At 50.7% G+C, this 26,768-nt stretch overlaps 2 protein-coding genes across 5 annotated transcripts; one reads left to right on the top strand and one right to left on the bottom strand.

Moving 5' to 3' along the window:
- Positions 1 to 312: 312 nt before the first annotated feature.
- RPS6KL1 (ribosomal protein S6 kinase like 1) lies at positions 313 to 19,208 on the bottom strand. Of its 4 annotated transcripts, XM_075614711.1 has the most exons (12): positions 19,154 to 19,208; positions 18,175 to 18,198; positions 8,394 to 8,653; positions 7,664 to 7,788; positions 7,484 to 7,576; positions 6,171 to 6,218; positions 5,189 to 5,321; positions 3,967 to 4,302; positions 3,628 to 3,717; positions 3,341 to 3,423; positions 2,499 to 2,594; positions 313 to 789 (listed from the first exon to the last, which is right to left on the bottom strand). In XM_075614711.1, the coding sequence occupies exons 2-12, from the start codon at positions 18,192 to 18,194 to the stop codon at positions 682 to 684; spliced, it is 1,392 nt and encodes a 463-aa protein (XP_075470826.1). In that variant the 5' UTR covers positions 18,195 to 18,198; positions 19,154 to 19,208; the 3' UTR covers positions 313 to 681. The 4 variants fall into 4 exon arrangements, with proteins under 4 accessions (XP_075470826.1, XP_075470829.1, XP_075470827.1 ...); XM_075614714.1 differs by lacking the exons at positions 18,175 to 18,198; positions 19,154 to 19,208 and adding an exon at positions 15,974 to 16,128; XM_075614712.1 differs by lacking the exons at positions 18,175 to 18,198; positions 19,154 to 19,208 and adding an exon at positions 9,649 to 9,771.
- On the top strand, positions 16,343 to 26,768 carry EIF2B2 (eukaryotic translation initiation factor 2B subunit beta). The gene is made up of 9 exons (XM_075614716.1): positions 16,343 to 16,445; positions 19,313 to 19,504; positions 23,310 to 23,430; positions 24,214 to 24,362; positions 24,460 to 24,623; positions 24,783 to 24,878; positions 24,993 to 25,130; positions 26,073 to 26,139; positions 26,289 to 26,768. The coding sequence occupies exons 2-9, from the start codon at positions 19,342 to 19,344 to the stop codon at positions 26,444 to 26,446; spliced, it is 1,056 nt and encodes a 351-aa protein (XP_075470831.1). The 5' UTR covers positions 16,343 to 16,445; positions 19,313 to 19,341; the 3' UTR covers positions 26,447 to 26,768.

Here is a 26,768-nt window from a genome sequence, read left to right as displayed (position 1 = left end):
AAAAATGACCAATCTGATTTTAAATAATTGGGGAAATCTTCACAAAACGGCCACATTTCAGCCCGAGCCGAACTACGGATCCAAAATCGTGTTTAAAAGCGCAGAGCTTTAAACAGAAATGCTCTGTCACGGTATCTGCAGCGCAGCCGACGTGTAATAATACTGCCTAATACTACCGTGGTGTATTAATACTGCGTGTCCCTTCCGCTTGAAGTTACATCCGTGCGCGGTTAGATCGGCTGTGGCTGTGTGTGTGGTTGCATTATTGTGGTCTGTGCGAGGGACACACAACACAAACACCGTAATGACACGTCAGAGAAATGTGACTTTACTTATAACGTGACTACAGCCGGTGACATTAAAGTGACGCTCGGATGACGTACTCGCTTCGACTCTGTGACCTCCGCGTGCCCTTCTCCCCATCACACGGAACAGGCTCTGGTCACAGCCATGCAGGACACATGTAACAGCGCACACGTTAATGCAGCTTGTCCCAGGGTTCGGGGGATGTCGCTGTACATAGCTAGCGTTGCAGGTCATGTCTTCATGCAGTGTCACATGTCTGAACTGTGTATGTGACCACTGAGTGTCACATGTCCCAGCCCATGATTGACACAACCTTAGTATGTAGGTGCTGTGGTTGCATGCATGTGGAAATAGCTTTTCTCCCCATTGTCCGTCTCAGAGCAGTTTGTTCCATTGGACGGTGTGAAAGAATGAGTGGCTTTTAATCCTCTGCACACCCCCGGGCCCCGAGCCGAGCCGTCTGTCCGGGTCATAACACAGGAGCTGAGGGGGGGAGAGAGAGGAAGCAACAGGCAGGCTTCAGAGAGACGCTCAAGGAAGAGAGAGGAAGAAACAGGCAGGCTTCGGAGAGACGCTCATGGGAGAGAGGAAGCAACAGGCAGGCTTCGGAGAGACGCTCATGGGAGAGAGAGGAAGAAACAGGCAGGCTTCGGAGAGACGCTCATGGGAGAGAGAGGAAGAAACAGGCAGGCATCGGAGAGAGACGCGCATGGAAGAGAGAGGAAGAAACAGGCAGGCTTCGGAGAGACGCTCATGGGAGAGAGAGGAAGAAACAGGCAGCCATCGGAGAGAGACGCTCATGGAAGAGAGAGGAAGAAACAGGCAGGCATCGGAGAGAGACGCTCATGGAAGAGAGAGGAAGAAACAGGCAGGCATCGGAGAGAGACGCTCATGGAAGAGAGAGGAAGCAACAGGCAGCCATCGGAGAGACGCTCATGGGACAGAGAGGAAGAAACAGACAGCCATCGGAGAGAGACACCCATGGGAGAGAGAGGAAGAAACAGGCAGCTAGACAGCCATCGGAGAGAGACACCCATGGGAGAGAGAGGAAGAAACAGGCAGCCAGACAGCCATCGGAGAGATACACCCATGGGAGAGAGAGGAAGCAACAGCCAGCATTGGAGAGAGACACCCATGGGAGAGAGAGGAAGCAACAGCCAGCCATCGGACAGAAACACCCATGGGAGAGAGAGGAAGCAACAGACCGCCATCGGAGAGAGAGGAGGAAACAGGCAGCCAGACAGCCATCGGAGAGACGCTCATGGGAGAGAGAGGAAGCAACAGCCAGCCATCGGAGAGAGAGACGCCCATGGGAGAGAGAGAGAAAGGAACAGACAGCCATCGGAGAGAGACGCTCATGGGACAGAGAAAGAAACAGGCAGCCATCGGAGAGAGACGCGCATGGAAGAGAGAGGAAGAAACAGACGGCCATCGGAGAGAGACGCTCATGGGAGAGAAAGAAACAGACAGCCATCGGAGAGAGACGCTCATGGAAGAGAGAGGAAGCAACAGGCAGCCATTGGAGAGAAAGAAACAGACAGCCATTGGAGAGAGAGCAACAAACAGGCAACCATCAGAGAGAGAGGAAGAAACTCGCAGCCATCAGAGAGAGATGGTCATGATGGAGAGACACTGGCTGAGAAGGAGATAATGAGAAAAACACAGTCATGAGAGGGTGAGAGAGATGACTACGGGAGAGAGAATCCCGAGAAAGAGAGGGATATATAAAGACAGCCACGAGGGAAAGATGGCGACAGAGAGTGAGGGGCCGTTTTGGGAGACAGAATAAGATAGCCAGCCATAGAAGAGAGAGAGTAAGACAGTCACGGGAACAAGAGTCACAAGGGAGACAACCACAAGAGAAAGATCCATGTTAGAGACAGCAATGAGAGTAAAAAGACTGCCACATAAGAGAGATGAAGAGAGAGAGACACACACACACAGGACAAAGACATACATGAGAGAAAGCCATGGAACAGACGGAAAGACAGCCACGGTAGACACGAGAGCGTACAGTCACAGGAGCAAGAGTCACGAGGGAGACAATCACAAGACAGAGTGCCATGAAAGAGACAGCAACAAGAGCGAGAGAGACTGCCACAGGAAACAGCCACAATAGAACCACGTGAGTCATGGGAAGGACCCTGCATGAGAGCGCTGAAACAAACCACGTGGCCACAAAGAGACCTCACCTCCGTGAGCAGAGAGACAGCGGCAGAGCTGAGATTGTCCAGGAGAGGTAGCCGCATGTGAGAACTGACTCCAGAGACGAGACTCTGAGAGAGAGACTGCAGAAAGAAACAGAGAGACCGCCACAGACCAGGGAGAGAGAGAGACAGACAATCAGACACAGAGACTACAGAAAGATAAAGAGAGACCATCACAGACCAGAGAGAGAGAGACAGACAATCAGACACAGAGACTACAGAAAGATAAAGAGAGACCGCCACAGACCAGGGAGAGAGAGAGACAGACAGACAGACAGACAATCAGACACAGAGACTACAGAAAGATAAAGAGAGACCGTCACAGACCAGGGAGAGAGAGAGAGAGACAGACAATCAGACACAGAGACTACAGAAAGATAAAGAGAGACCATCACAGACTAGGGAGAGAGAGAGAGAGAGAGACAGACAATCAGACACAGAGACTACAGAAAGATAAAGAGAGACCATCACAGACCAGGGGGAGAGAGAGAGAGACAGACAGACACAGAGACTACAGAAAGATAAAGAGAGACCGTCACAGACCAGGGAGAGAGAGAGAGAGACAGACAATCAGACACAGAGACTACAGAAAGATAAAGAGAGACCATCACAGACCAGGGAGAGAGAGAGAGAGACAGACAATCAGACACAGAGACTACAGAAAGATAAAGAGAGACCATCACAGACCAGGGAGAGAGAGAGACACAATCAGACACAGAGACTACAGAAAGATAAAGAGAGACCATCACAGACCAGGGAGAGAGAGAGACACAATCAGACACAGAGACTACAGAAAGATAAAGAGAGACCGCCACAGACAGTCTCACCTGTCCTGTCAGCATTTCATAGAGTAGCGCCCCGAGGCTCCACCAATCGCAGGCCTCCGTCACCGCGCCCACTCCCAGAACCTCTGCGCAGGGAAAGGGGGAAGGTCAGTGGCAATTATATGGTGACCATGTGGGACCCCCCAAAATGTTAAATTAGTTGGGGTTCCCTGAGAGGTCACTGGATGTAACCGTAATGGGGGGGGGGGGGAGACCCTTAATCACTTACTGGGGGTGTCACCAAGGGGTTAATCATGACACCCGTGCCAGCCAATAGGAGCGCTCCTCACCTGGTGCCACATAGAGATGCTCAGCAGCCGTGGAACAACAGGGACTGTCCACCTCCCGCCACTGACCGAAGTAGGTTAGACAAACGTCACCTGGGGGAGGGCAGAGAGTGGGGGAGACACAGAACAGGGGGTGTTTGGGGGCATAAAGGAAAACTTGGGGGTTGTGGGCCCGGTTAGGGGCAATTCTGAGAAGCAGGGGGCAGTTCTGAGGTGCCTGGGGTCAAAGTGGGGAGTATAGGGTAGTTCTGGGGGGTAAGGGGTAATTTGGGGTGCGCTGGGCAGATCTGAGGCAGTTTCAGGGAGTAAGGGGTCATTTGGGGTGTGTGGAGCAATTCTCACCCTTCTCCCCCAGCAGCAGGTTTCGGGGGTTCAGGTCTTTGCACAGCACCCCCTCCTGGTGAAGAGTCTCCAGTGCCAGCACCAGCTGGGCCCCCCACAGTCTGACCTGCGGCTCAGGGACGCCCCCTGCTGGGACTTCGGTACTGGAAGCATCTGACTCTCTTTCACAAGCCCATTGGCTGGCTGAGTCCGTCTCCTCCTCTGATTGGTTCCCTTGTTCTGGGCCCAAGGGGCGGGCAGCAGTGTCACCGGGCCCCAGGGAGGGCAGAATGAAGCATCCTGGGAAATCCGTGCTCGGAGCCTGGAATTTCCGAAGCTGCCTCCAGAGACGGCCCCCTGCAGGGCAGGAAGGGGGGGATAAAATGGCATCGGTAATCGGTGGTGGGGGGCGAATTCTCTGCAAAGTGGGGGGTGCGAGCGCTATATGAGGAGCAAAGCATTATGTGGGGGGTGCAGATTGCTATATTGAGGACAGGACACTATATATGGGGGTGCAGAGCGCTATATGAGGAGCAAAGCATTATGTGGGGGGTGCAGATTGCTATATGGAGGACAGGACACTATATATGGGGGTGCAGAGCGCTATATGAGGAGCAAAGCATTATGTGGGGGGTGCAGATTGCTATATGGCGGACAGGACACTATATATGGGGGTGCAGAGCGCTATATGAGGAGCAAAGCATTATGTGGGGGGTGCAGATTGCTATATGGAGGACAGGACACTATATATGGGGGTGCAGAGCGCTATATGAGGAGCAAAGCATTATGTGGGGGGTGCAGATTGCTATATGGGGGACAGGACACTATATATGGGGGTGCAGAGCGCTATATGAGGAGCAAAGCATTATGTGGGGGGTGCAGATTGCTATATGGAGGACAGGACACTATATATGGGGGTGCAGAGCGCTATATGAGGAGCAAAGCATTATGTGGGGGGTGCAGATTGCTATATGGGGGACAGGACACTATATATGGGGGTGCAGAGCGCTATATGAGGAGCAAAGCATTATGTGGGGGGTGCAGATTGCTATATGGAGGACAGGACACTATATATGGGGGTGCAGAGCGCTATATGAGGAGCAAAGCATTATGTGGGGGTGCAGATTGCTATATGGGGGACAGGACACTATATATGGGGGTGCAGAGTGCTCTGTGGGGGGGAGGGGACGCAGAGTGTTATATGAGGGGCAGAGCACCATGTGGGGGCCGCAGAGCGTCTCACCTGGGACGTGCTTCAGCTGCAGATACAAAGCGTCGTCGCTGATGTAGAATCTCTGCAGCGGAACCATGAATGGGACACACTGAGGAATGACAGTCACCGCGCCGTGACGAGAGCGCCCCGACTTCAAAAGAGACTGCCAGGGAGAGAGCGTCACACAGTCACACAGACAGTCACCGCGCCGTGACGAGAGCGCCCCGACTTCAAAAGAGACTGCCAGGGAGAGAGCGTCACACAGTCATACAGAGAGTCACTGCGCCGTGACGAGAGCGCCCCGACTTCAAAAGGGACTGCCAGGGAGAGAGCGTCACACAGTCATACAGAGAGTCACCGCGCCGTGACGAGAGCGCCCCGACTTCACCAGGGACTGCCAGGGAGAGAGCGTCACACAGTCATACAGAGATAGTCACCGCGCGGTGACGAGAGCGCCCCGACTTCACCAGGGCCTGCCAGGGAGAGAGCGTCACACAGTCACACAGAGAGTCACCGCGCCGTGACGAGAGCGCCCCGACTTCACAAGGGCCTGCCAGGGAGAGAGCGTCACACAGTCACACAGACAGTCACCGCGCCGTGACGAGAGCGCCCCGACTTCACCAGGGACTGCCAGGGAGAGAGCGTCACACAGTCACACAGAGAGTCACCGCGCCGTGACGAGAGCGCCCCGACTTCACCAGGGACTGCCAGGGAGAGAGCGTCACACAGTCACACAGAGAGTCACCGCGCCGTGACGAGAGCGCCCCGACTTCACCAGGGACTGCCAGGGAGAGAGCATCACACAGTCACACAGAGAGTCACCGCGCCGTGACGAGAGCGCCCGGACTTCACAAGGGCCTGCCAGGGAGAGAGCGTCACACAGTCATACAGAGATAGTCACCGCGCCGTGACGAGAGCGCCCCGACTACAAAAGAGACTGCCAGGGAGAGAGCGTCACACAGTCACACAGAGAGAGGCGGGGAGTGGGGGAGGAAGATATCCAGGTTCTCACCTTAAGGACAAATGTGTTCCCTGAGGATGGATCAAAAACCAACTGCACCTAAAACAGAGACAGAGACGCGAAGCGTTACAGACACGCGCACACGCACACGTACACACACGCAGCGTCACACACACACACGTAGAGAGCGTTACAAACACACACAGAGAGAGCGTTACAAACACACACACGGAGAGAGCGTTACAAACACACACAGAGAGAGCGTTACAAACACACACACACACACACGGAGAGAGCGTTACAAACACACATACACACGGAGAGAGCGTTACAAACACACACACACACGGAGAGAGCGTTACAAACACACACACAGAGAGAGCGTTACAAACACACACACACGGAGAGAGCGTTACAAACACACACACGGAGAGAGCGTTACAAACACACACACGGAGAGAGCGTTACAAACACACATACACACGGAGAGAGCGTTACAAACACACACACACACGGAGAGAGCGTTACAAACACACACACACACGGAGAGAGCGTTAGACGCGCAGTGTTACACACACAGAGCGCACGTTACACACGCAGAGAACGATTTGGGAGGTGTGTGGGAGGGCGCCTGCGAGCCTTGACGCATCCTACTGACACTGGATATGGTTTGCGGTCATCTCTAAGCCCCCTTAGGTGTGAGGGAGGGGGGGGGGTCAGGTCTTGGTTTCATATATTATTATGGTGGTTACAATTGTCACATGTTTAATTGTTTGTGTAATTAATAAACGCTGAGGCCTTTACCTCCAAAGAAGGTGTCATGTGATCTTTTATTTGGGTATGGGGGGGAAAGAGTGTAATCGGGAAGTCTTACAGAGGTACTGCCTCACCCCTCATATCAGCCTGGCAGTGTGCGGCTAGGCCCGGATTTAGGCACAGGAATACTAGGCCTGGGGTGGCTAATTTCAGGGGGGGGGGGGGGCGGTGCTGTGGTTACAGAGGCCCCGCTCTCTTCCCCACAACTGACTGAAACTGACTGCCAGGGGAGAGTGCGCGGCCTCTGTAAAGGTCTCTTACCTCCTCCAGCGTTGCGGTGTCAACGTGACGTCACGTGACGTCCCGTTGTCATGGAAACGCGTCGCCACGTGACGTCGGGACACTGCAAGAGGAGGAGACCAGGGCGGCAAACAGCTAAGGGCCTATGGGCGGCAACATTCGAAAACCGGCCCTGGGTACAGGGTCATTTTAGGGGTCAGTAGCTGTTTCCGCCGGCATTTTCCAACCTGCGTTTCGTATGTATATTACAGCGTCGCACACACTTTAACCTCTGACCCAGCCCCACGGTGACCCCTGAACCCCGTTACTTTGTCGATGATCGCCACCACCGTGCAGTGCTTCAGGTTTTCCACCGCTGAGCTCAGGATTCTGATTGGCCGAAACCGCAGGCTGCTGTATCCCTGTGGAAACCAAAAAGGGGACACAGTGGTCAAGTCGCTTGGTCAGAGCACCGGGATCCCGTGTGACCCCTCCTGCATTGTGCTCACCTCCCCTGCACCCGATACGTTTCCCAGAGGCCTTTGCAGGTGGCAGTTGAAGATTTCCTCTGCACGTTTTAAATACTGTGAGATTTTGCGCTTGACGGCCTCGCGTCGCTCTCTACTCGGGTCAACTGGAGCGAGAGAGAGCGAGGGAGCAGGACAGAGAGATGGAAGAATGGGAGAGAAGGGGAAGGAGGGAATAGGATGAGTTTCAGGGGCGGTTATATGGAGCAATAGGAGGAGTTATAGGAGAGCGGTTATTTGGGGCTCGAGACAGTTACAGAGGCCCAACGCTCTTCACCACAACAATTAAACGGATTGCCGGGGGTGAGCGCGGGCCTCTGTGTCTCTAACCGGAGCGGCATCTCTTCAACCAGTGATTCGTGGTCATGGAGACCCGAGGCCACATGGTGACACATCGCCATGACAATGTGCCATCTCACGGCAATGCGTCGCCATGGCAACGCAACGTCACATGATGCCGCGTCATGGGAGGAGGGCCGGTCAGACATATCTCCCGGTCCGGTATCTGTCTCCAATCCGCCCCTGCGTGCTTCCCGTTAGGGGCTGAATTCGGCCACTGATGTGGATCATGTTGCCCACCACTGGGTTATAAAAGCGGTATTAAGCGTTCATGATGGGGAGATGGGGAGGTCAGAAAGGTCATGGCAGGAAAGTCAGGGGTCAGATGAATGAGAGGTCACAACAAAGAGGTCAAAGGGAGGAGAGGTCAGACCTGTAACCCCGCTCAGCAGCAGCTCAACGCCATGTTTGTAGTGACCGAAAGCCGCCTCATACTCTTCGTTGGCATCTCTCTCCAGAGCCTCGTGCAGTTGTTTGGCCGCGTCCAGCAGGTAATCTCGTTTGCAGGTGGCCTTTGACCCTGGGGTCTGCTCCAGGACTTCTGTGACTCCCACTCGACAATGCCCAGGCGGGAGCACAGCGGAGTCCCCGTCACTGCTCATGGTGAGGAACAGGGGGGAGAGCGAGTGGGTCCTGAGAGAGAAGAGGAGAGAGCGGAGAGGCGGGGGGAAGAGAGATGAGGAAGAGGAAGTAAGAGATGAGGAGGAGGGGGGGATAGAGTTGGGGAGGAGGGGGGGATAGAGTTGGGGAGGAGGGGGGGATAGAGTTGGGGAGGAGGGGGGGGGAGAGTTGGGGAGGAGGGGGGAGAGAGTTGGGGAGGAGGGGGGGAGAGAGTGGGGGAGGAGCGGGGAAAGAGAGATGGGGAGGAGCGGGCAAAGAGAGATGGGGAGGAGCGGGCAAAGAGAGAAGGGGAGGAGCGGGCAAAGAGAGATGGGGAGGAGCGGGCAAAGAGAGATGGGGAGGAGCGGGGAAAGAGATATGGGGAGGAGGAGGGAAACAGAAATGGGAAGGAGGGGGGGAAGCGAAATGGGATGGAGGGGGGAAGAGAAATGGAAAGGAGGGGGGAAGAGAAATGGAAAGGAGGGGGGAAGAGAAATGGGAAGGAAGGGGGAAGAGATGGGGAGGAGGGGGGTAAAGATGGGGAGGAAGTGGGAAAGAGAGATGGGGAGCAGCAGGGAAGGGAGATGGGGAGAAGGGAGGGGAAGAGAGATGGGGAGGAGGGGGGAAGAGAGATGGGGAGGAGGGTGGGAGAGAGATGGGGAGGAGGGGGGGAAGAGAGATGGGGAGGAGGGGGGGAAGAGAGATGGGGAGGAGCGGGGAAGAGAGATGGGGAGGAGGGGGAGAGAGAGGCAGGGGAAGAGGGGATGGACGAAAAAGACGGTGGAGAGGAGAAAGGGGGGGGGAGTGTGATTTAAGGGGCGGCAGGGATCCAGGGGCCAGACGTAGTTGCAGAGGGGGGCTTTGGAGTCCAAGGAGCAATCACAGCAAGCAACTTCCCCATGTGAATGTGAAGGCAAAACTGCCTGGTCTGGCCCTTCTGTCACCATTACATTCTATGGGGCTGAAGCCACACCAATCACAGAAGTGTGGGCAAAAATACACAGCAATATACACACACACACACACACCCCATGCAGCTCTTCCTGGAGGAGCCGCAAGCGCTAATTCCATGTCCAATTGCCGGTCCAACAAACTTCTCTTAGACGTTAACACACATCGCCATGGAGATAGAAACTGCCTCACTTCCTGGTATTGAGCACGTGAGTAAAGGTATAAGGGAAAGGGCGGGGCCTGAAACGCCGGCGTCGCGATGCCACGTGCTGTAGGAATTGTGCGTCAATTCCTCTGTTTCTGATGATTTTCATATTATTTTGGATTTAGATTAAATTAATCACTTTTGCATAAATTTACTTGTTGATCTTACTTTTTTGAGGGCAAGTCCCACACACTTCTTGTAGATTTGTTCTGTGCCCAACCTTGAGAGTGCGGGACCTGAGCGCCAACTGCGAGAGTGCGGGACCTGAGCGCCAACTGCGAGAGTGCAGGACCTGAGCGCCAACAGTGAGAGTGCGGGACCTGACCGCCAACTGCGAGAGTGCGGGACCTGAGCGCCAACGGCGAGAGTGCGGGACCTGAGCGCCAACGGCGAGAGTGCGTGACCTGAGCGCCAACAGTGAGAGTGCGTGACCTGCGCGCCAACGGTGAGAGTGCGGGACCTGAGCGCCAACAGTGAGAGTGCGGGACCTGAGCGCCAACAGTGAGAGTGCGGGACCTGAGCGCCAACAGTGAAAGTGCGGGACCTGAGCGCCAGCGGTGAGAGTGCGGGACCTGAGCACCAACGGTGAGAGTGCGGGACCTGAGCGCCAGCGGTGAGAGTGCGGGACCTGAGCACCAACAGTGAGAGTGCGGGACCTGAGCGCCAACAGTGAGAGTGCGGGACCTGACCGCCAACAGTGAGAGTGCGGGACCTGAGCGCCAACAGTGAGAGTGCGGGACCTGAGCACCAACGGTGAGAGTGCGGGACCTGAGCGCCAACAGTGAGAGTGCGGGACCTGAGCACCAACGGTGAGAGTGCGGGACCTGCGCGCCAACAGTGAGAGTACGGGACCTGAGCGCCAACGGTGAGAGTGCGGGACCTGAGCACCAACGGTGAGAGTGCGGGACCTGCGCGCCAACAGTGAGAGTGCGGGACCTGAGCACCAACAGTGAGAGTGCGGGACCTGAGCGCCAACGGTGAGAGTGCGGGACCTGACCGCCAACAGTGAGAGTGCGGGACCTGAGCGCCAGCGGTGAGAGTGCGGGACCTGAACACCAACGGTGAGAGTGCGGGACCTGACCGCCAACAGTGAGAGTGCGGGACCTGAGCGCCAACGGTGAGAGTGCGGGACCTGACCGCCAACAGTGAGAGTGCGGGACCTGAGCACCAACAGTGAGAGTGCGGGACCTGAGCGCCAACAGCGAGAGTGCGGGACCTGAGCGCCAACGGTGAGAGTGCGGGACCTGAGCGCCAACGGCGAGAGTGCGGGACCTGAGCGCCAACAGTGAGAGTGCGGGACCTGAGCGCCAACAGTGAGAGTGCGGGACCTGAGCACCAATGGTGAGAGTGCGGGACCTGAGCGCCAACAGTGAGAGTGCGGGACCTGAGCGCCAACAGTGAGAGTGCGGGACCTGAGCGCCAACAGTGAGAGTGCGGGACCTGAGCGCCAACGGCGAGAGTGCGGGACCTGAGCGCCAACGGCGAGAGTGCGGGACCTGAGCGCCAACGTGACAGTGCGGGACCTGAGCGCCAGCGGTGAGAGTGCGGGACCTGAGCGCCAACGGTGAGAGTGCGGGACCTGAGCGCCAACAGCGAGAGTGCGGGACCTGAGCACCAACAGACAACTACGTGTTCTAAATCAGAGGAGTTCATGTTCCAAATCAACATTTATGATGTGTGTTAACGTGACTTGCTACTGGGATATCCAAATACACACATACATTCCTACATATACACACACACACACACACACACACACACACACACACAATTAAATATATACACACACACACACACACACACACATACTCTCACATACATATCTCACATACATACACACATATACATACACCCTCTTCTCTCCCTCTGTCCCTTCCCCCCTCAATCCCACCCCCTCACACCTGATCAGACCTCTTGCTCCTGTCCCCATCCCATTCTCACCCAGATCTTCAATTCCTCCCCCACCTCTGGCACTTCCCCCTCCTCCATTAAGCATGTGGAGGTCACAACTATTCTCAAAAACCCCAAGACCTTACTAACTACCGCCCCGTATCGTGTTCTCCCTTATGATTAACTTTCTTAATTCCCGTGCCCTCCTGGGCCCCTTACAACCTGGCTTCCGTACAGCTCCCTCACAGCCTGTGCTCACTAACGCAGCCTGTGAGCTACAGGAAGCAAAATCCCAAGGTCCATTTTCCCTACACTCCTTCTATCTCTCTGCTTCCTTCAGTAATATCGATCACTCGCTTCTCCTTCATATTATAAACTCTCTTGGTATCCGCAGCAAAGCCCTATCCTGGTTCTCATCGTACCTCTCCCATCGCACATTCTCTGTCTCTGTTGCTAACATGTCTCTGCTTTCTGTTGATCTCTGTTGGTTTTACCTCCAGGCTCTGTTCTGGGACCTCTCCTGTTCTCCCTACACACTGTCACTTGGTGACCTCATGAACTCTTTTGGACTTGGGTATTTTCCTGGAACAGGATTGTATATTTTCTGTATATTGTCTCTGCTCTCACACTGCCAGCCCTCCCCAGCTAAGTTGCATGTTTTTTCCCTGCTCTGAAGCAGCCAGAGCTGTGTATATTGCAACATTATAGTTACAAATAGTACCCGTTACACAACCTCTAGTCAGTTGCCCTGGCAACCTCTCAATGCTCATATTTGAGATTGGTTTAGCCCTCTCTCCCTGCTTTATCTGCATATTGTTATGCCCCTTAGCTTGTTCCTGTCTGACAGGAAAGTGTGCTCTCTCTTTCCATCAGCAGACACAGTGAGTAAGACACTTCTTCCACTGCTCCCTCAGAAAGGAAATCCTTTTTACCTTCCCCTCAGAGAAGCACTCCACATAGCAGGGCACCTTCCTCTCATAGGTTACTCTCCTCACAAGGGACATCTGCTATTACAATCCACATACAAGAACTTTTATACTTCTGTTACCTCCCTCAATAAAGTTGAAGAAAATAGAAAGACTTTGTGTGCTTTAAAAGGGGCGAATTAAGCTACATGGACTTACTCACATGCTACAAGTGAGCCTGGGTCCAGAATAGTAAAAAGGCCCCTTGTGCTTAGGGATCCAGCACAGAAAGCTCCAGTTTCTACAGCCATAGTGCTGGGAAGCAAGCTGCATACTACAGCCTTTCTGGAAGATCAGATACTGCACTACAGCTTCAAAGAGCTACACAGAGCAAACAGCTTTATACAGCTACACAGAGCAAACAGCTTTATACAGCTACACAGAGCAAACAGCTTTATACAGCTACACAGAGCAAACAGCTTTATACAGCTACACAGAGCAAACAGCTTTATACAGCTACACAGAGCAAACAGCTTTATACAGCTACACAGAGCAAACAGCTTTATACAGCTACACAGAGCAAACAGCTTTATACAGCTACACAGAGCAAACAGCTTTATACAGCTTCACAGAGCAAACAGCTTTATACAGCTACACAGAGCAAACAGCATTATATAGCACCACAGAGAAAACAGCTTTATACAGCTACACAGAGAAAACAGCTTTATACAGCTACACAGAGCAAACAGCTTTATACAGCTACACAGATCAAACAGCATTATACAGCTACACAGAGCAAACAGCTTTATACAGCTACACAGAGCAAACCTACACTAGGTTCCTCCTCGGCAAAGCTAAGCTGGCGCCACAACCCGACCATACCATACTAAGGCTCGAGCTATGTGGTGCAGTGTTAGCAGTAGAGCTGGCAGAGCTCATTGAGAACGAAATGGACTGTAAACCAGATGCTATCATGTTCTACACAGATAGTAAAGCGGTGCTAGGCTACATATGCAATCAGAAACGGAGATTCTATGTACAGCGCCAACAGAGTAAAAAGGATAAGGAAGTCGACACAACCAGATCAATGGCACCACGTGCCTACAGATCCAGAATCGCCAAGTATTCTGACCCCAGCAATGCTCCTTACACAAAAAGGTAGGAGGCATCCCTACCCAGTCAGAGACTTTAACTCAAAGGACATGTACAAATGCCAGTGGAGGCAGGTGCAGCGCATTCTGGGAGCGCTGGAGGCGTGACTATCTCGTCACACTCCAGGAACGCCACAAATGTCAATCTGTCAAACAAGACATCCAAGAAGGAGACGTTGTTTTGTTAAAAGATAAACAGGTAGCACGGAACGAGTGGCCTAAGGGTCTTATCATTAAGACCATCCCTAGTGCGGGTGAAAGGGTCCGCAAGGTCGAAGTAAAGAGTCACTAAACAAGGAAGTGTGGAAACCTTTGTAAGGCCCATTACAGAGACCATCATTCTAATGTCTAAATCAGATGCCATCAAGCAAGAACTGGTCACAGGTTCTATGGACTCCTAAAGACAATGTGGAACACCCAGCTATCCTGGACTGGTGCACCCACCCGGCATCCCTTGCCTAAGGAGATCTTGGAGCCAGAGGTACCGGCCGGCACCACATTGTTATGTGAACATGGACTTGATACATTGTTGTTGTATTTTAAATGTTCCACATTTATGTTAGATATACTGGTATCTACTGATACCAGACGGGGACTGTCCTGGAACAGGATTGTATATTTTCTGTATATTGTCTCTGCTCTCACACTGCCAGCTCTCCCCAGCTAAGTTGCATGTTTTTTCCCTGCTCTGAAGCAGCCAGAGTTGTGTATATTGCAACATTATAGTTACAAATAGTACCCTTTACACAACCTCTAGTCAGTTGCCCTGGCAACCTCCCAATGCTCATATTTGAGATTGGTTTAGTTCTCTCCCCCTGCTTTATCTGCATATGATTATGCCCCGTAGCCTGTTCCTGTCTGACAGGAAAGTGTGCTCCCTCTTTTCCAACAAGCAGCCAAAGTGAGAAGACATTTCTTCCACTGCTCCCTCAGAAAGGAAATCCTTTTAACCTTCCCCTCAGAGAAGCACTTCCAAGTAGAAGGACACCTTCCTCTCATAAGGCAATTCTCACAAGGGACATCTGCTATTACAATCCACATATAGAACTTTTATACTTCTGTTACCTCCCTCAATAAAGTTGAAGAAAATAGAACGACTTTGTGTGCTTTAAAAAGGGGACGAGTTAAGCTACATAGTCTTACTCACATGCTACATACGAGCCTGGGTCCAGAATAGCTATCATCTCTATGCAGATGATATACGCAGATATATCTACTCACCCCGACCCTCACTCTTGCAATCCAGTCCCATTATGTGTTATTCATATTATTTGTTATTTATATGATTTTCACGTTTATTACTGCTGTGAAGCGCTATATACATTAATGGCGCTATATAAATAAAGACATACATACATCTCCTCCTTAAATCCCTCTCCTGGTTTACTATCAAATTTCGGATCACTTACAAAGTTCTCCCTCGTCTGCTCCTCCCTACATAGCAGCTCTGATCTCTCGCTCTGCCCTTGGCTCGTCTCCTGCGCTCTGCCCATAACTGTCTCCTCTCCATCCCTTTCCCCTCTACTGCTCTCTCGCCTTATACCTTTTCCCTCACACTCACTATATTCCAAGTACCTTCTCTCCCAACCTATAAATCAAACCTCTTAAATTAAGCATTTCAATAGCCCGGACTCGTGGCTACTGTCCCACACCCACAGTCACTCCTATCAACGACTGCCATCTACTGCACTTATTCCCTCACCTGCTGTCTCCGAGTCTCCTATCATACCACTTAGATTGTAAGCTCTCCGGGGCAGGGATTTCCTTTCCCAATGTCTGATCTTATCTCTTGCACTTATTGTATTCCCTGTACTGTATTGTCTCTTGTAATGAGCCGAGTACACTGTGGGCGCTATATAAATAAAGCTATACATATACACACACACAGACAGACCCATAAATATTCACATATACACACACACACATAAATATTCACATATACACACACACACACACATTCACATATACATACATACCCAAAAATATTAACATAAACATACACACACCCATAAATATTCACATATACATAAATACACACACTCACATATACATACATACATACACATTCAAACAAATACATACATACAAACACATACATACATACACACATATACATTCAAACACACACACACACACACACACACATATATATATATATATATATAAACATACACATATTTTCTCTTTCAGAAATACCCGACAGGGCAGAATCCAATCACAGAAAATATACCGCCCCACCCAGACCCCTTACCTGTGGGAGTCATGTGATGCAGTGACATCAACTGAGGGACTGGCTGCAGCAAACCTCCATGTGCTCCCCCCCCCCCTTTCCTCTTCGTCCTCTCTCCCCCCTCACTCTTCCTCTTTTCTCCCCTCACTGTGCCTTATCACTGCTCCTCCTCCTCCTCCCTCCCCTCACTGTGCCTCCTCACTCTTCCTCCTCTCTCTCTCACTCTCCCTCCTTTCTTCACCTCTCTCCTTTATCTCTCCCTGTTATTCTAGCAGATGATGTCATCCAGCAGCTGTTATAATAATCCACCAATGACTGAGCTGCTGCATCTTAAAGGGCTGATGTCACCTCCCTCAGTGTGTGCTGGTCACATCTGAGGGAGACTGCAGGACCATAGTGACTCTCCCCCCCTCTCCCCCTCTCCCCCCGTCATCAAGAAAATCGCAGAGAGACTTTAAATAGGAGAACGGGAAAGAACTGATTATTGGAATATGTATGTATCATTTTATTTATAAAGCGTACACAAAATTACAATACATGGTATAGAAATGACAATCACTGGGACAGGTAAAGGACAACATTGTCCCGAAGAGCTAACAATCTAAGTGGTATGTTGGGAGATTTACAGACACAGTAGGAGTAGACGTACAGACAGGGAGGTGACGTGTGGCTTGTGGAGGTCGTAGCACAGGGTAGAACTTGATGAGAGCGAGCAGCGTTCCACGGGCAGGGAGAGATCAGTGAGAGAGGGAGCAGCGTTCCACGGGTAGGGAGAGATCAGTGAGAGAGGGAGCAGCGTTCCACGGGTAGGGAGAGATCAGTGAGAGAGGGAGCAGCGTTCCACGGGTAGGGAGAGATCAGTGAGAGAGGGAGCAGCGTTCCACGGGTAGGGAGAGATCAGTGAGAGAGGGAGCAGCGTTCCACGGGTAGGGAGAGATCAGTGAGAGGGAGCAGCATTCCACGGGTAGGGAGAGATCCGTGAGGGAGCAGCGTTCCACGGGTAGGGAAAGATCAGTGAGAGAGGGAGCAGCGTTCCACGGGTAGGGAGAGATCAGTGAGAGGGAGCAGCATTCCACGGGTAGGGAGAGATCCGTGAGGGAGCAGCGTTCCACGGGTAGGGAAAGATCAGTGAGAGAGGGAGCAGCGTTCCACGGGTAGGGAGAGATCAGTGAGAGGGAGCAGCGTTCCACGGGTAGGGAGAGATCCGTGAGAGAGGGAGCAGCGTTCCACGGGTAGGGAGAGATCCGTGAGGGAGCAGCGTTCCACGGGTAGGGAGAGATCAGTGAGAGAGGGAGCAGCGTTCCACGGGTAGGGAGAGATCAGTGAGAGAGGGAGCAGCGTTCCACGGGTAGGGAGAGATCCGTGAGAGAGGGAGCAGTGTTCCACTGGTAGAGAGAGATCAGTGAGAGAGGGAGCAGCGTTCCACGGGTAGGGAGAGATCAGTGAGAGAGGGAGCAGCGTTCCACGGGTAGGGAGAGATCAGTGAGAGAGGGAGCAGCGTTCCATGGGTAGGGAGAGATCAGTGAGAGAGGGAGCAGCGTTCCACGGGTAGGGAGATATCAGTGAGAGAGGGAGCAGCGTTCCACGGGTAGGGAGAGATCAGTGAGAGAGGGAGCAGCGTTCCACAGATAGGGAGAGATCAGTGAGAGGGAGCAGCGTTCCACGGGTAGGGAGAGATCAGTGAGAGAGGGAGCAGCGTTCCACGGGTAGGGAGAGATCAGTGAGAGGGAGCAGCATTCCACGGGTAGGGAGAGATCAGTGAGAGGGAGCAGCGTTCCACGGGTAGGGAGAGATCAGTGAGAGGGAGCAGCGTTCCACGGGTAGGGAGAGATCAGTGAGAGGGAGCAGCGTTCCACGGGTAGGGAGAGATCAGTGAGAGGGAGCAGCGTTCCACGGGTAGGGAGAGATCAGTGAGAGAGGGAGCAGCGTTCCACGGGTAGGGAGAGATCAGTGAGAGAGGGAGCAGCGTTCCACGGGTAGGGAGAGATCCGTGAGAGAGGGAGCAGCGTTCCACGGGTAGGGAGAGATCAGTGAGGGAGCAGCGTTCCACGGATAGGGAGAGATCAGTGAGAGAGGGAGCAGCGTTCCACGGGTAGGGAGAGATCAGTGAGAGGGAGCAGCGTTCCACGGGTAGGGAGCGATCAGTGAGAGAGGGAGCAGCGTTCCACGGGTAGGGAGAGTAGCCCCGACAAGACTGATTTCTATGCCTTCGGCAAACTCACCCGAGCGCGATCGGACACATCGTTCTAGGAAATAAGGGGAAAGAGTTATAAGACATTTCATACTCTGAGGCATTTTCAATTCAAAGATCTATTTTCTCTGCCAAGCATAAACATGTCATTAGAGATGGATTAGTGGGGAAATAGGACGTGCCCAGGTGGGTGGGCTCAGTCTGGTCCCATCGCAAAGTTTGTGGATAAAAAGCATGTTTTGGGATATGAAAGTGGGAATTCAACAAGAGGTGCGTTTTATGCCAACAAGACACAGGAATTCTCATATTCTAAACTCCAAAGACCTTTTTGGGAGGGAACAGAGATTGTTAGTTGGTACGTTACAGGTTCTGTTTTACCCTGTTATTTTATTAAACTGTCAGCATCTATATATAATATATGTTTGTTGCAATATTCTTTTTTCTGTACCTAAGCACCATACAATTTTCGTATATTAAATCGTTAATTTAATAAATATCCTCTCTGGGTTTTATGTTAAATTACATAGTTTTCCTAGTAAACAGACATTTTTTTATTTCATTTTTTAAATTGAAGTATACATGGGGGGAGGGGGGGTTGTACAGAAGAAAGGGGGAATGAAAAAGGGGTTGGAGGTCCACCAAATACATACATATTGGATTTATGGACATTTTAATGAAAAGGTTCTGGCATTTATCAATGAGACTGGTACTGACCCTGATACTGAGGCTGACCTGGATACTGAAGCTGACACATACTGACCCAGACAACTGGTCTTACTCTGATACTGACCCAGACAACTGGTCTTACTCTGATACTGACCCATACTGACCCTGATAACTTGTCTGACACTGGTAATGACCCTGACAACTGGTCTGACACTGATACAGACCCTGACAATGATACTGACCCTGATAACTGATCTGACACTGGTAATGACCCGACAACTGGTCTGAAAATGATACTGACCCTGATAACTGGTAATGACCCTGACAACTGTTCTGATACTGACCGTGACAACTGGTCTGATACTGGTAATGACCCTGACAACTAGACTGAGAATGGTATTGCGACTGTTGCCCAAACCAATGATGGACGCCAAGTAAACATAAAGTGGCGCTTGCTGATGACGTCTCTATGACGCCCTGTTTATGCTCTCATGCTCTGACAGCGCGGCCATCTTGGTGCTCCCGCCTAACCATGCCGGGGGCCGCGGAGAAGGAGTCAGATCTTTCCGAGCGGATCGAGGCCTTTGTGGCCGGACTGAAGCGCGGGGGAGGGCGGCCCAACTCCGAGGACACGGCCCGGGACACAGTGGGGCTCCTTCGGCGAATCATAGCGCAGACCCGATGGGGAAACGCAGGTAACGAGGAGTCCGGGGGCACGGACACATCCTACAGCTATATATCTAACATATAATACACACCCTACAGCTAACATAACAATATATATATATATATATATATATATATATATATATATATATATATATATATACATACACACACACACTCACACTCACACTCACACACACACACATACACAAAGTAAGCTCATATAAACCCCAAAAATGACCACATTTTATATATATATATATATATATATATATATATATATATATATATATATATATAAGAAAAAAAACACAACAGATATGTACTGTAGATAAGGTAGGGTGTTAAAAGTGTTTAAGTGTTTAACACCCTACCTTATCTACAGTACATATCTGTTTTTTTCTCTTCCTCTCTCTACACTGTTTTAGCCATTGAATCCTTTGTATATCAGTATTGCTCGACCTGAAGAAGAGAGGATAACTCTCGAAAGCTTGTCCTATGACATAAATTGTTAGTCCAATAAAAAAGATATCACCTAATACTGAAGAACTCATTTATTCTGCACTATATATATATATATATATATATATATATATATATATATATGTATGTGTGTGTGTGTGTATGTATGTATATATATATATATATATGTGTGTATGTGTATATATATATATATATATAAGTGTAAGCTTTATATGTATATATGTATATATATATATATATATATGTGTGTGTGGTTGACAAATCACCAAAAAATCTACTCGCCACCTAGTATCAAACGTGTGCTGCTTGGGCCAATATTTACTCGCCCGGGGGTTAAATCCACTCGCCCGGGGCGAGCAAATGTATAGGTTTGTCGAACACTGTAAATATATATATATATGTATATATATATATATATATATATGTATGTATGTAACAAAAGGAGTGCTACTGAGCGTGGCACTGTATACTACAAAACACAAAGGGAGCCCAGAGCTGCATCCAATATGACAAAAAATATTGCAGGTCTTAACACTAACTGATTCAAATTCTTATTTACCTGTATAATTACAGGAAGAATGATCTGCATTGGATCTGTCACAACCAGCTGCAGGAAAAGACCTGTACATATGGAAAGTGGGGAGGGGCGAGCTTAAAACCTGGGGAGGAAGGGCCACTAACCTCCAAAACAGCTGAGACCAGCTGGAAAAAGTTAATAAACACACAGATACCCAGTAAGCTCATATAAAGCCCACCTGCTCATGTGTAATATATTATTATAATTGGCTGTGTTCTTTAGACGTTTCTATACTTGGGACGCGCATGGTCGTGAGCTGCCATGCTGCAAACCAATCACAGCGCGGCCTAACACAGACACGCCCCCTAACTGTGTGCATCACTGCTTGCACCCTAACAACTAAAAGTGCACGCAATGCTGGGCGCGTGCCCACAGCGCAGCAGCAATGACTATATTACACGCCTAAGTGTTCATAGCCCTGAAGAAGTCATCCATGCGGTGACGAAACGCGTTGGACTTTTGCAGCTCAATCATTTCAAGATGCCTTATGATTTTGCATTGTTTTGTTATTTTATTTATAAAAATGTTTTACTAGGAAATAAAAAAAGGAATGAAGGTGGGGCACACGGATTTCCAAAATAAAGAGATTTATTAAAGCATACATAGTGTATGCTTTAATAAATCTCTTTATTTTGGAAATCCGTGTGCCCCATCTTCATTCCTTTTTGTACGCCGTGGATTGGATGCAGCTGATCGTACATTGATGGGAGCGCCGGTAATTGTATCACTCTTTATCATATTGTGGTGTGCAGCATTTACTCTTTGTTATATTACTAGGAAATAATACATTGAGAGTTACCGCTCGTTTCCAAGTATGTTCTGAGCACAGACTTCTGACAATACATTGTTACACATTATATTTACAGACATTTCATGGATAGTTACAGACAATATAGGCTATGGGTGTGTTTAACAGATTAAAATGTGACAGCTGAGATCTTGAAAGAACTTAAACTTTGAGAGTCTCCGGTAGGTTGCTCCAGTTTTGGGGTGCACGGTAAGAGAAGGAGGAACGGCCGGATACTTTTTGAACCTTGAGACCATGAACAGTGTTTTGGAGTCAGATCTCAGGTGATAAGTGCTGCGTGTGGTAAGGGTGAGGAGCTTGTTCAGATAGGTGGGAAGCTTGCCCAGAAAGTATTTGAGGGTAACACAGGGACTCCAGGGATAGCTAATCTAGTTCTTGGAGCATTTCACCGTGTTGAGTGTTGTAGTTACATTGTAGTACAAAGCGGCATATTTCGTTGTAGGTGTCTAGTTTGCTAAGGTGAGTTTGGGGTTCTGTACCATATACTATGTCCCCATTGTCTATAATTGGCATTAGCATCTGCTGTGTGATGCGCTTTCTGACTAGCAGGCGTAGGGATTTGTTCCTATAAAGTACACCTGGTTTGGCATAGGTTTTGGATGTAGAGTATCAATGTGCAACCCAAATGTTGAATGGGAGTCGCGCCATAAGCCCAAATATTTAAAACTACTGACCGGGGTTAAAATGGTGTTAGTTGGTTCTGATCTGTAGCTCTGTTGGTAGCTTTAGAAATGTAGCATTAGTCCTAAATACCAGTTACAGTTTTGTCTGTATTTAAAAACAGTTTGTTTTGGGAAATTCAGTATACAAGTCTTGAAAAATCAGGTTGAAGTATGTGTCCAAGGTCAGTAAGGCTAGGGCTGTGTGCATATAAGATTGTCATCCGCATACAGTACATGTGCATTGAAGCTGCCTTACAAGCTGTAATGAAGACTGAAAAGAGTAGGGGCCCAGAACAGATACTGCACCACTAAGGCCGCGCTTATAGTGCGGGCGACGCGACCGATGACGTCAGCCGTCGTCACCAGCGAAAGTTGTAATTGGATTTGAAGCGACTGCGCTAGCGACGTCACCAAAGGGGGCGGGCCGCGGTCTCTGGTTTAGAGACAGTCACATGTGACGACTGTCTCTAAAAAATCTAATTTCCCCAGCTTCCAAATTTTCAGATGCTTCGTCACTCCGTCACCGTCGCGCTTACTATAAGCGCTGGCGACGGAGTCAATTGATTTGTTTTGGAGCGGCGTCGCCGTCGCAAGGCACTATAAGCGCAGCCTAAGTTGTTCCATTCCACACTGTATGTTGTTGCAAACTTTTAAGAGGGTAGTTACCGTGGAGTGGTTTAGGCGAAAGCCAAATTGGAGTTGGCTAAGGAAATTTGTCTTGTCCTAGTAATCGCTTAATTGGGAGTGGACACATTTTTCCATGACTTTGGATAGCATTATTGGGAGAAGAGAGATTTGTTTTTGTCACTTTTATAGACTGTGCAACTCTGGTGGTTTTCAAGGCAAAACAAAATAGTTTGTTAGGGAAGCAAGCGGTTTGGCAATGGCTGGGGCACTGAGTCATAGGATCATTGATTGCAGTAGATCAGATCCACATAGGCAGTTAGTTTTAATTTTGGGAACGCCTGTGTAATCTCCTCTTGAGATTCTCGGATAAAATAAAATGTGTAAGCACTGTTAGGAGGGGTTGGGGCTATAAGGGTTCTCACAGATTGAGCGTCTTGATTGTATCTCGGGTTGCACCTTGATTGTGGGGTATGCTACTTCCCTACTAAGTATTAATTGAATGTGTTTGCAATGTAAGTGGGGTTTGCCAGTGTAGTATCATCCTTTTTGATATTCGAAGGCTGGAATATGTTGTTGATGACCTTCCAGACGTTTGCTGGGTTATTGTCTGTGCAGTATTGGTCTTTTGCTAGCCTTGTCTGCCTGGATCTCCGTTTTATGTTCCTCTCTGGTTCCAGGGGATCTGATGGAGATTATCCGGAGAGAGGGGCGGCGAATGACGGCGGCTCAACCGTCTGAAACCACGGTGGGAAACATGGTGCGGCGCGTGCTAAAAATCATCCGAGAGGAGTATGGTAGGTGAGTGAGTACTCCCCCTGCGCCATGTGACCCCTGACTCCACAATATCAGCCATGCACTATTCTACCTACCCCCCCCCCCACCCCCATGCCTCTGCCACCTTTCCCAGCTCTGTGCTACATGTCCCTTCCCCTTGCGCTTTACTACTCTTGCTTTCTGCATTGTATAACCCCGCCTCTTGCGCAGTCTTGGCCGCAGCACTCTGTATGACCCCACCTCCTGCACAGTGCTGGCCCCTGCACTCTGTATAACCCTGCCTCCTGCGCAGTCCTGGCTCCCGCATGCTGTATAACACTGCCACCTGCACAGTGCTGGCCCCTGCACTCTGTATAACCCCGCCTCTTGCACAGTCCTGGCTCCCGCATGCTGTATAACACTGCCACCTGCACAGTGCTGGCCCCTGCACTCTGTATAACCCCGCCTCCTGCGCAGTCCTGGCTCCCGCATGCTGTATAACACTGCCTCCTGCACAGTGCTGGCCCCTGCACTCTGTATAACCCCACCTCCTGCGCAGTCCTGACTCCCGCATGCTGTATAACACTGCCACCTGCACAGTGCTGGCCCCTGCACTCTGTATAACCCCACCTCCTGCGCAGTCCTGACTCCCGCATACTGTATAACACTGCCTCCTGCACAGTGCTGGCCCCTGCACTCTGTATAACCCCACCTCCTGCGCAGTCCTGGCTCCCGCATGCTGTATAACACTGCCTCCTGCACAGTGCTGGCCCCTGCACTCTGTATAACCCCGCCTCTTGCACAGTGACACTGTCCCTTGATCCGCAGGCTGTGTGGCTGCAATGAGGAGAGTGAACAGCAGGAGTCTCTGCACAAGCTGCTGACCGCAGGGGGGTTGAGCGATGACTTCAACACCCCCCTCCCACCCCTGAAGGGCAATGTGATTGAAGCTGTGAATGAGCTGCTGATAGAACTGGGTAACATTGTCCCCTACCTGCCGTCTCCTACATATGTGTGATCCCTGTCCTATCCACCTCGCTCAACTCCCCGTCCCGCCTTCTTTGTCCTACCCAGAGGGCACCACCGATAACATCACCATGCAGGCCAAGGAGCACATTCACTCCAACGAGGTCATCATGACCATCGGATGCTCGCGCACCGTGCAGCTCTTCCTGGAGGAGGCCGCAAGCAAGCGCAAATTCCACGTCATCGTGGCTGAGTGCGCCCCCTTCTGTCAGGTAACTAGCGGGCGACCTCTGACCCTGAGCAGCTTGATTGGTGGATATGGGGTGGGGGTGCTTCCTGTCTGAGTGGGCGGTGCAGGGTGTGATGCTGGGTGCACCGTCTTTGGGATTAAGTGCTGGGTCTTGAAGGTCACTCTCACCTGATGTCCTTAGGGTCATGATATGGCGGTCAGTCTGTCCAAAGCTGGGATTGAGACCACAGTGATTACAGATGCTGCCATCTTTGCTGTCATGTCTCGAGTGAATAAGGTGAGTTCAGGGGCGGGCATGAGCTGAAATCCAGTTCTACGTCTCTGCTGGAACGTCCTAGTGATATGTCCCTGATAACTGCAAATGCAACCTCTCGCTCTGCTTTGTTTTCAGGTCATCATTGGCACTAAGACCATCCTTGCGAATGGCTCCATGCGGGCAGTGTCTGGGACGCACACCCTGGCTCTGGCTGCGAAACATCACTCCACCCCCCTCATCGTCTGTGCCCCCATGTTCAAGCTCTCCCCACAGGTAACAAAAATATTGGGGTAGAGGCCCCCAATCAGCCAGTGCTACAGAGCTTAGTATTAACCCACTTTTTGAATAGAAATAGATATGTCTTACTGCACTTGAACCGGATCACTGGGTGTGATAATGCATGCTTGAGGCTGTAGGCATTTAACCCCTAGATGGCATAAGGTCTAGCAGAGATATGCAGAGTTGTAAGGGGGAAGTCCTAGAACCCCCCCAAGACCTCTCCAGTCTCTCTGAACTAAATAAACCTATGTGCCTGGGGCAGCGATTGTACTCACATATGAAGGCAGGTTCTGTGTGCTCCTTTGCTGATGTAATGGACAATGTAGAAAACGCCTGTTCCGGTGAGGAGAGGCAAATCAGCGGGCACCACGATGCAGGAAGAAAAAATGCTGAAGCTGGACTGTGCTGTATACGAAATCCTTTATTGTAGCATAGATAAAAAGAGGAGGGGAAGCATACCCCTGCACCTCTAACGCGTTTCACCCAGTAATTGGGCTCAGAGTGAGAAAGCCCAATTACTGGGTGAAACGCGTTAGAGGTGCAGGGGTATGCTTCCCCTCCTCTTTTTATCTATGCTACAATAAAGGATTTCGTATACAGCACAGTCCAGCTTCAGCAATTTTTCTTCCTGCATCGTGGTGCCCGCTGATTTGCGTCTCCTCACCGGAACAGGCGTTTTCTACATTCTCCCCACAGGTAGTGTCTCCCATCCCCTCCACCAAGTATGATACTCTTCCTAACCTCCAGTGTGACTCCCAACTCAGGTGCACCGTATCAGCCCCCTCGTTGCTGGGGGTGGGTCTGGGTTAGAGCTACATATGAGGAGGGGGTAGTAGTGATCCAACGGGGTGTAACTTGAGGGCTAAGAAGGGAACACAAGGTAACCTATCTGTTGCTTGGCCCGTGTGAGTGACACTGTCATGTTTCTCTCTCCAGTTCCCTAACGAGGAGGACTCCTTTCACAAGTTTGTGTCCCCGCAGGAAGTTCTGCCATTCTCAGAAGGTGTGTACCGCAGCAATGTGTGCGTGGCGATCCTTCCCGCGGGGGTTATGGGACTGAGCATGGCTGGATATTGTAGGGTGCCTGACTGTTGTATCCGTGTCTGTGGGGTTACACTTCTGATTATACCTGTTCTGCTGTCGCCTCTGTAGGTGAGATTCTCTCTCAGATTGGCGCTCAGTGCCCCGTCTTTGACTACGTTCCCCCGGAGCTGATCACACTCTTTATCTCCAACATTGGGGGGAACGCCCCATCTTACATCTACCGCCTAATGAGTGAGCTGTACCACCCAGATGACCATGAGCTGTGACTGGGCACTGCCGTCACTGTCTGACCTTCTCCCCTCTTGTAACATTGCTGTCCCCCCTCTCCTGCCCGCAGACCCGAGGTGGCTGTACTTTTAACCACCTGCCCCACACTGATTTTATAAAGGGATCATAGACACCACGCTTGTAACATGTTGGAATAAGATCTGTGATTATCTGATCCCAGCGGTGCAGTTATCACCCGATTCTATAACCTGGAGGGTGACTCGGCCAAGACGGGTCACGTGTCGCTCACTGCCAGATTCTCCTGTTTGCCGTTTCGGAAAGCTATAATCCTTCTATAAAACACAACTCAATTGTACATCA

The sequence above is a fragment of the Ascaphus truei genome, chromosome 9 (assembly GCF_040206685.1).
Source record: "Ascaphus truei isolate aAscTru1 chromosome 9, aAscTru1.hap1, whole genome shotgun sequence".
NCBI lineage: Eukaryota > Metazoa > Chordata > Amphibia > Anura > Ascaphidae > Ascaphus > Ascaphus truei.
The sequence above is the reverse complement of the archived record's forward strand: the minus strand, read 5'-3'. Positions and strand labels throughout refer to the sequence as shown.

Excerpts from the sequence above, each read along its gene's own strand:
- EIF2B2 (XM_075614716.1), top strand. The coding sequence starts at position 19,342 with ATGCCGGGGGCCGCGGAGAAGGAGTCAGATCTTTCCGAGCGGATCGAG. Across the intron at positions 24,879-24,992 it reads TCATGTCTCGAGTGAATAAG|GTCATCATTGGCACTAAGAC; the intron begins GTGAGTTCAGGG and ends CTTTGTTTTCAG. Across the intron at positions 26,140-26,288 it reads AGTTCTGCCATTCTCAGAAG|GTGAGATTCTCTCTCAGATT; the intron begins GTGTGTACCGCA and ends TCGCCTCTGTAG.
- RPS6KL1 (XM_075614711.1), bottom strand. The coding sequence starts at position 18,194 with ATGTGTCCGATCGCGCTCGG. Across the intron at positions 8,654-18,174 it reads ATGTGTCCGATCGCGCTCGG|GACCCACTCGCTCTCCCCCC; the intron begins GTGAGTTTGCCG and ends CTTCTCTCTCAG. Across the intron at positions 3,718-3,966 it reads CCTGCTGCTGGGGGAGAAGG|GTGACGTTTGTCTAACCTAC; the intron begins GTGAGAATTGCT and ends GCCCTCCCCCAG.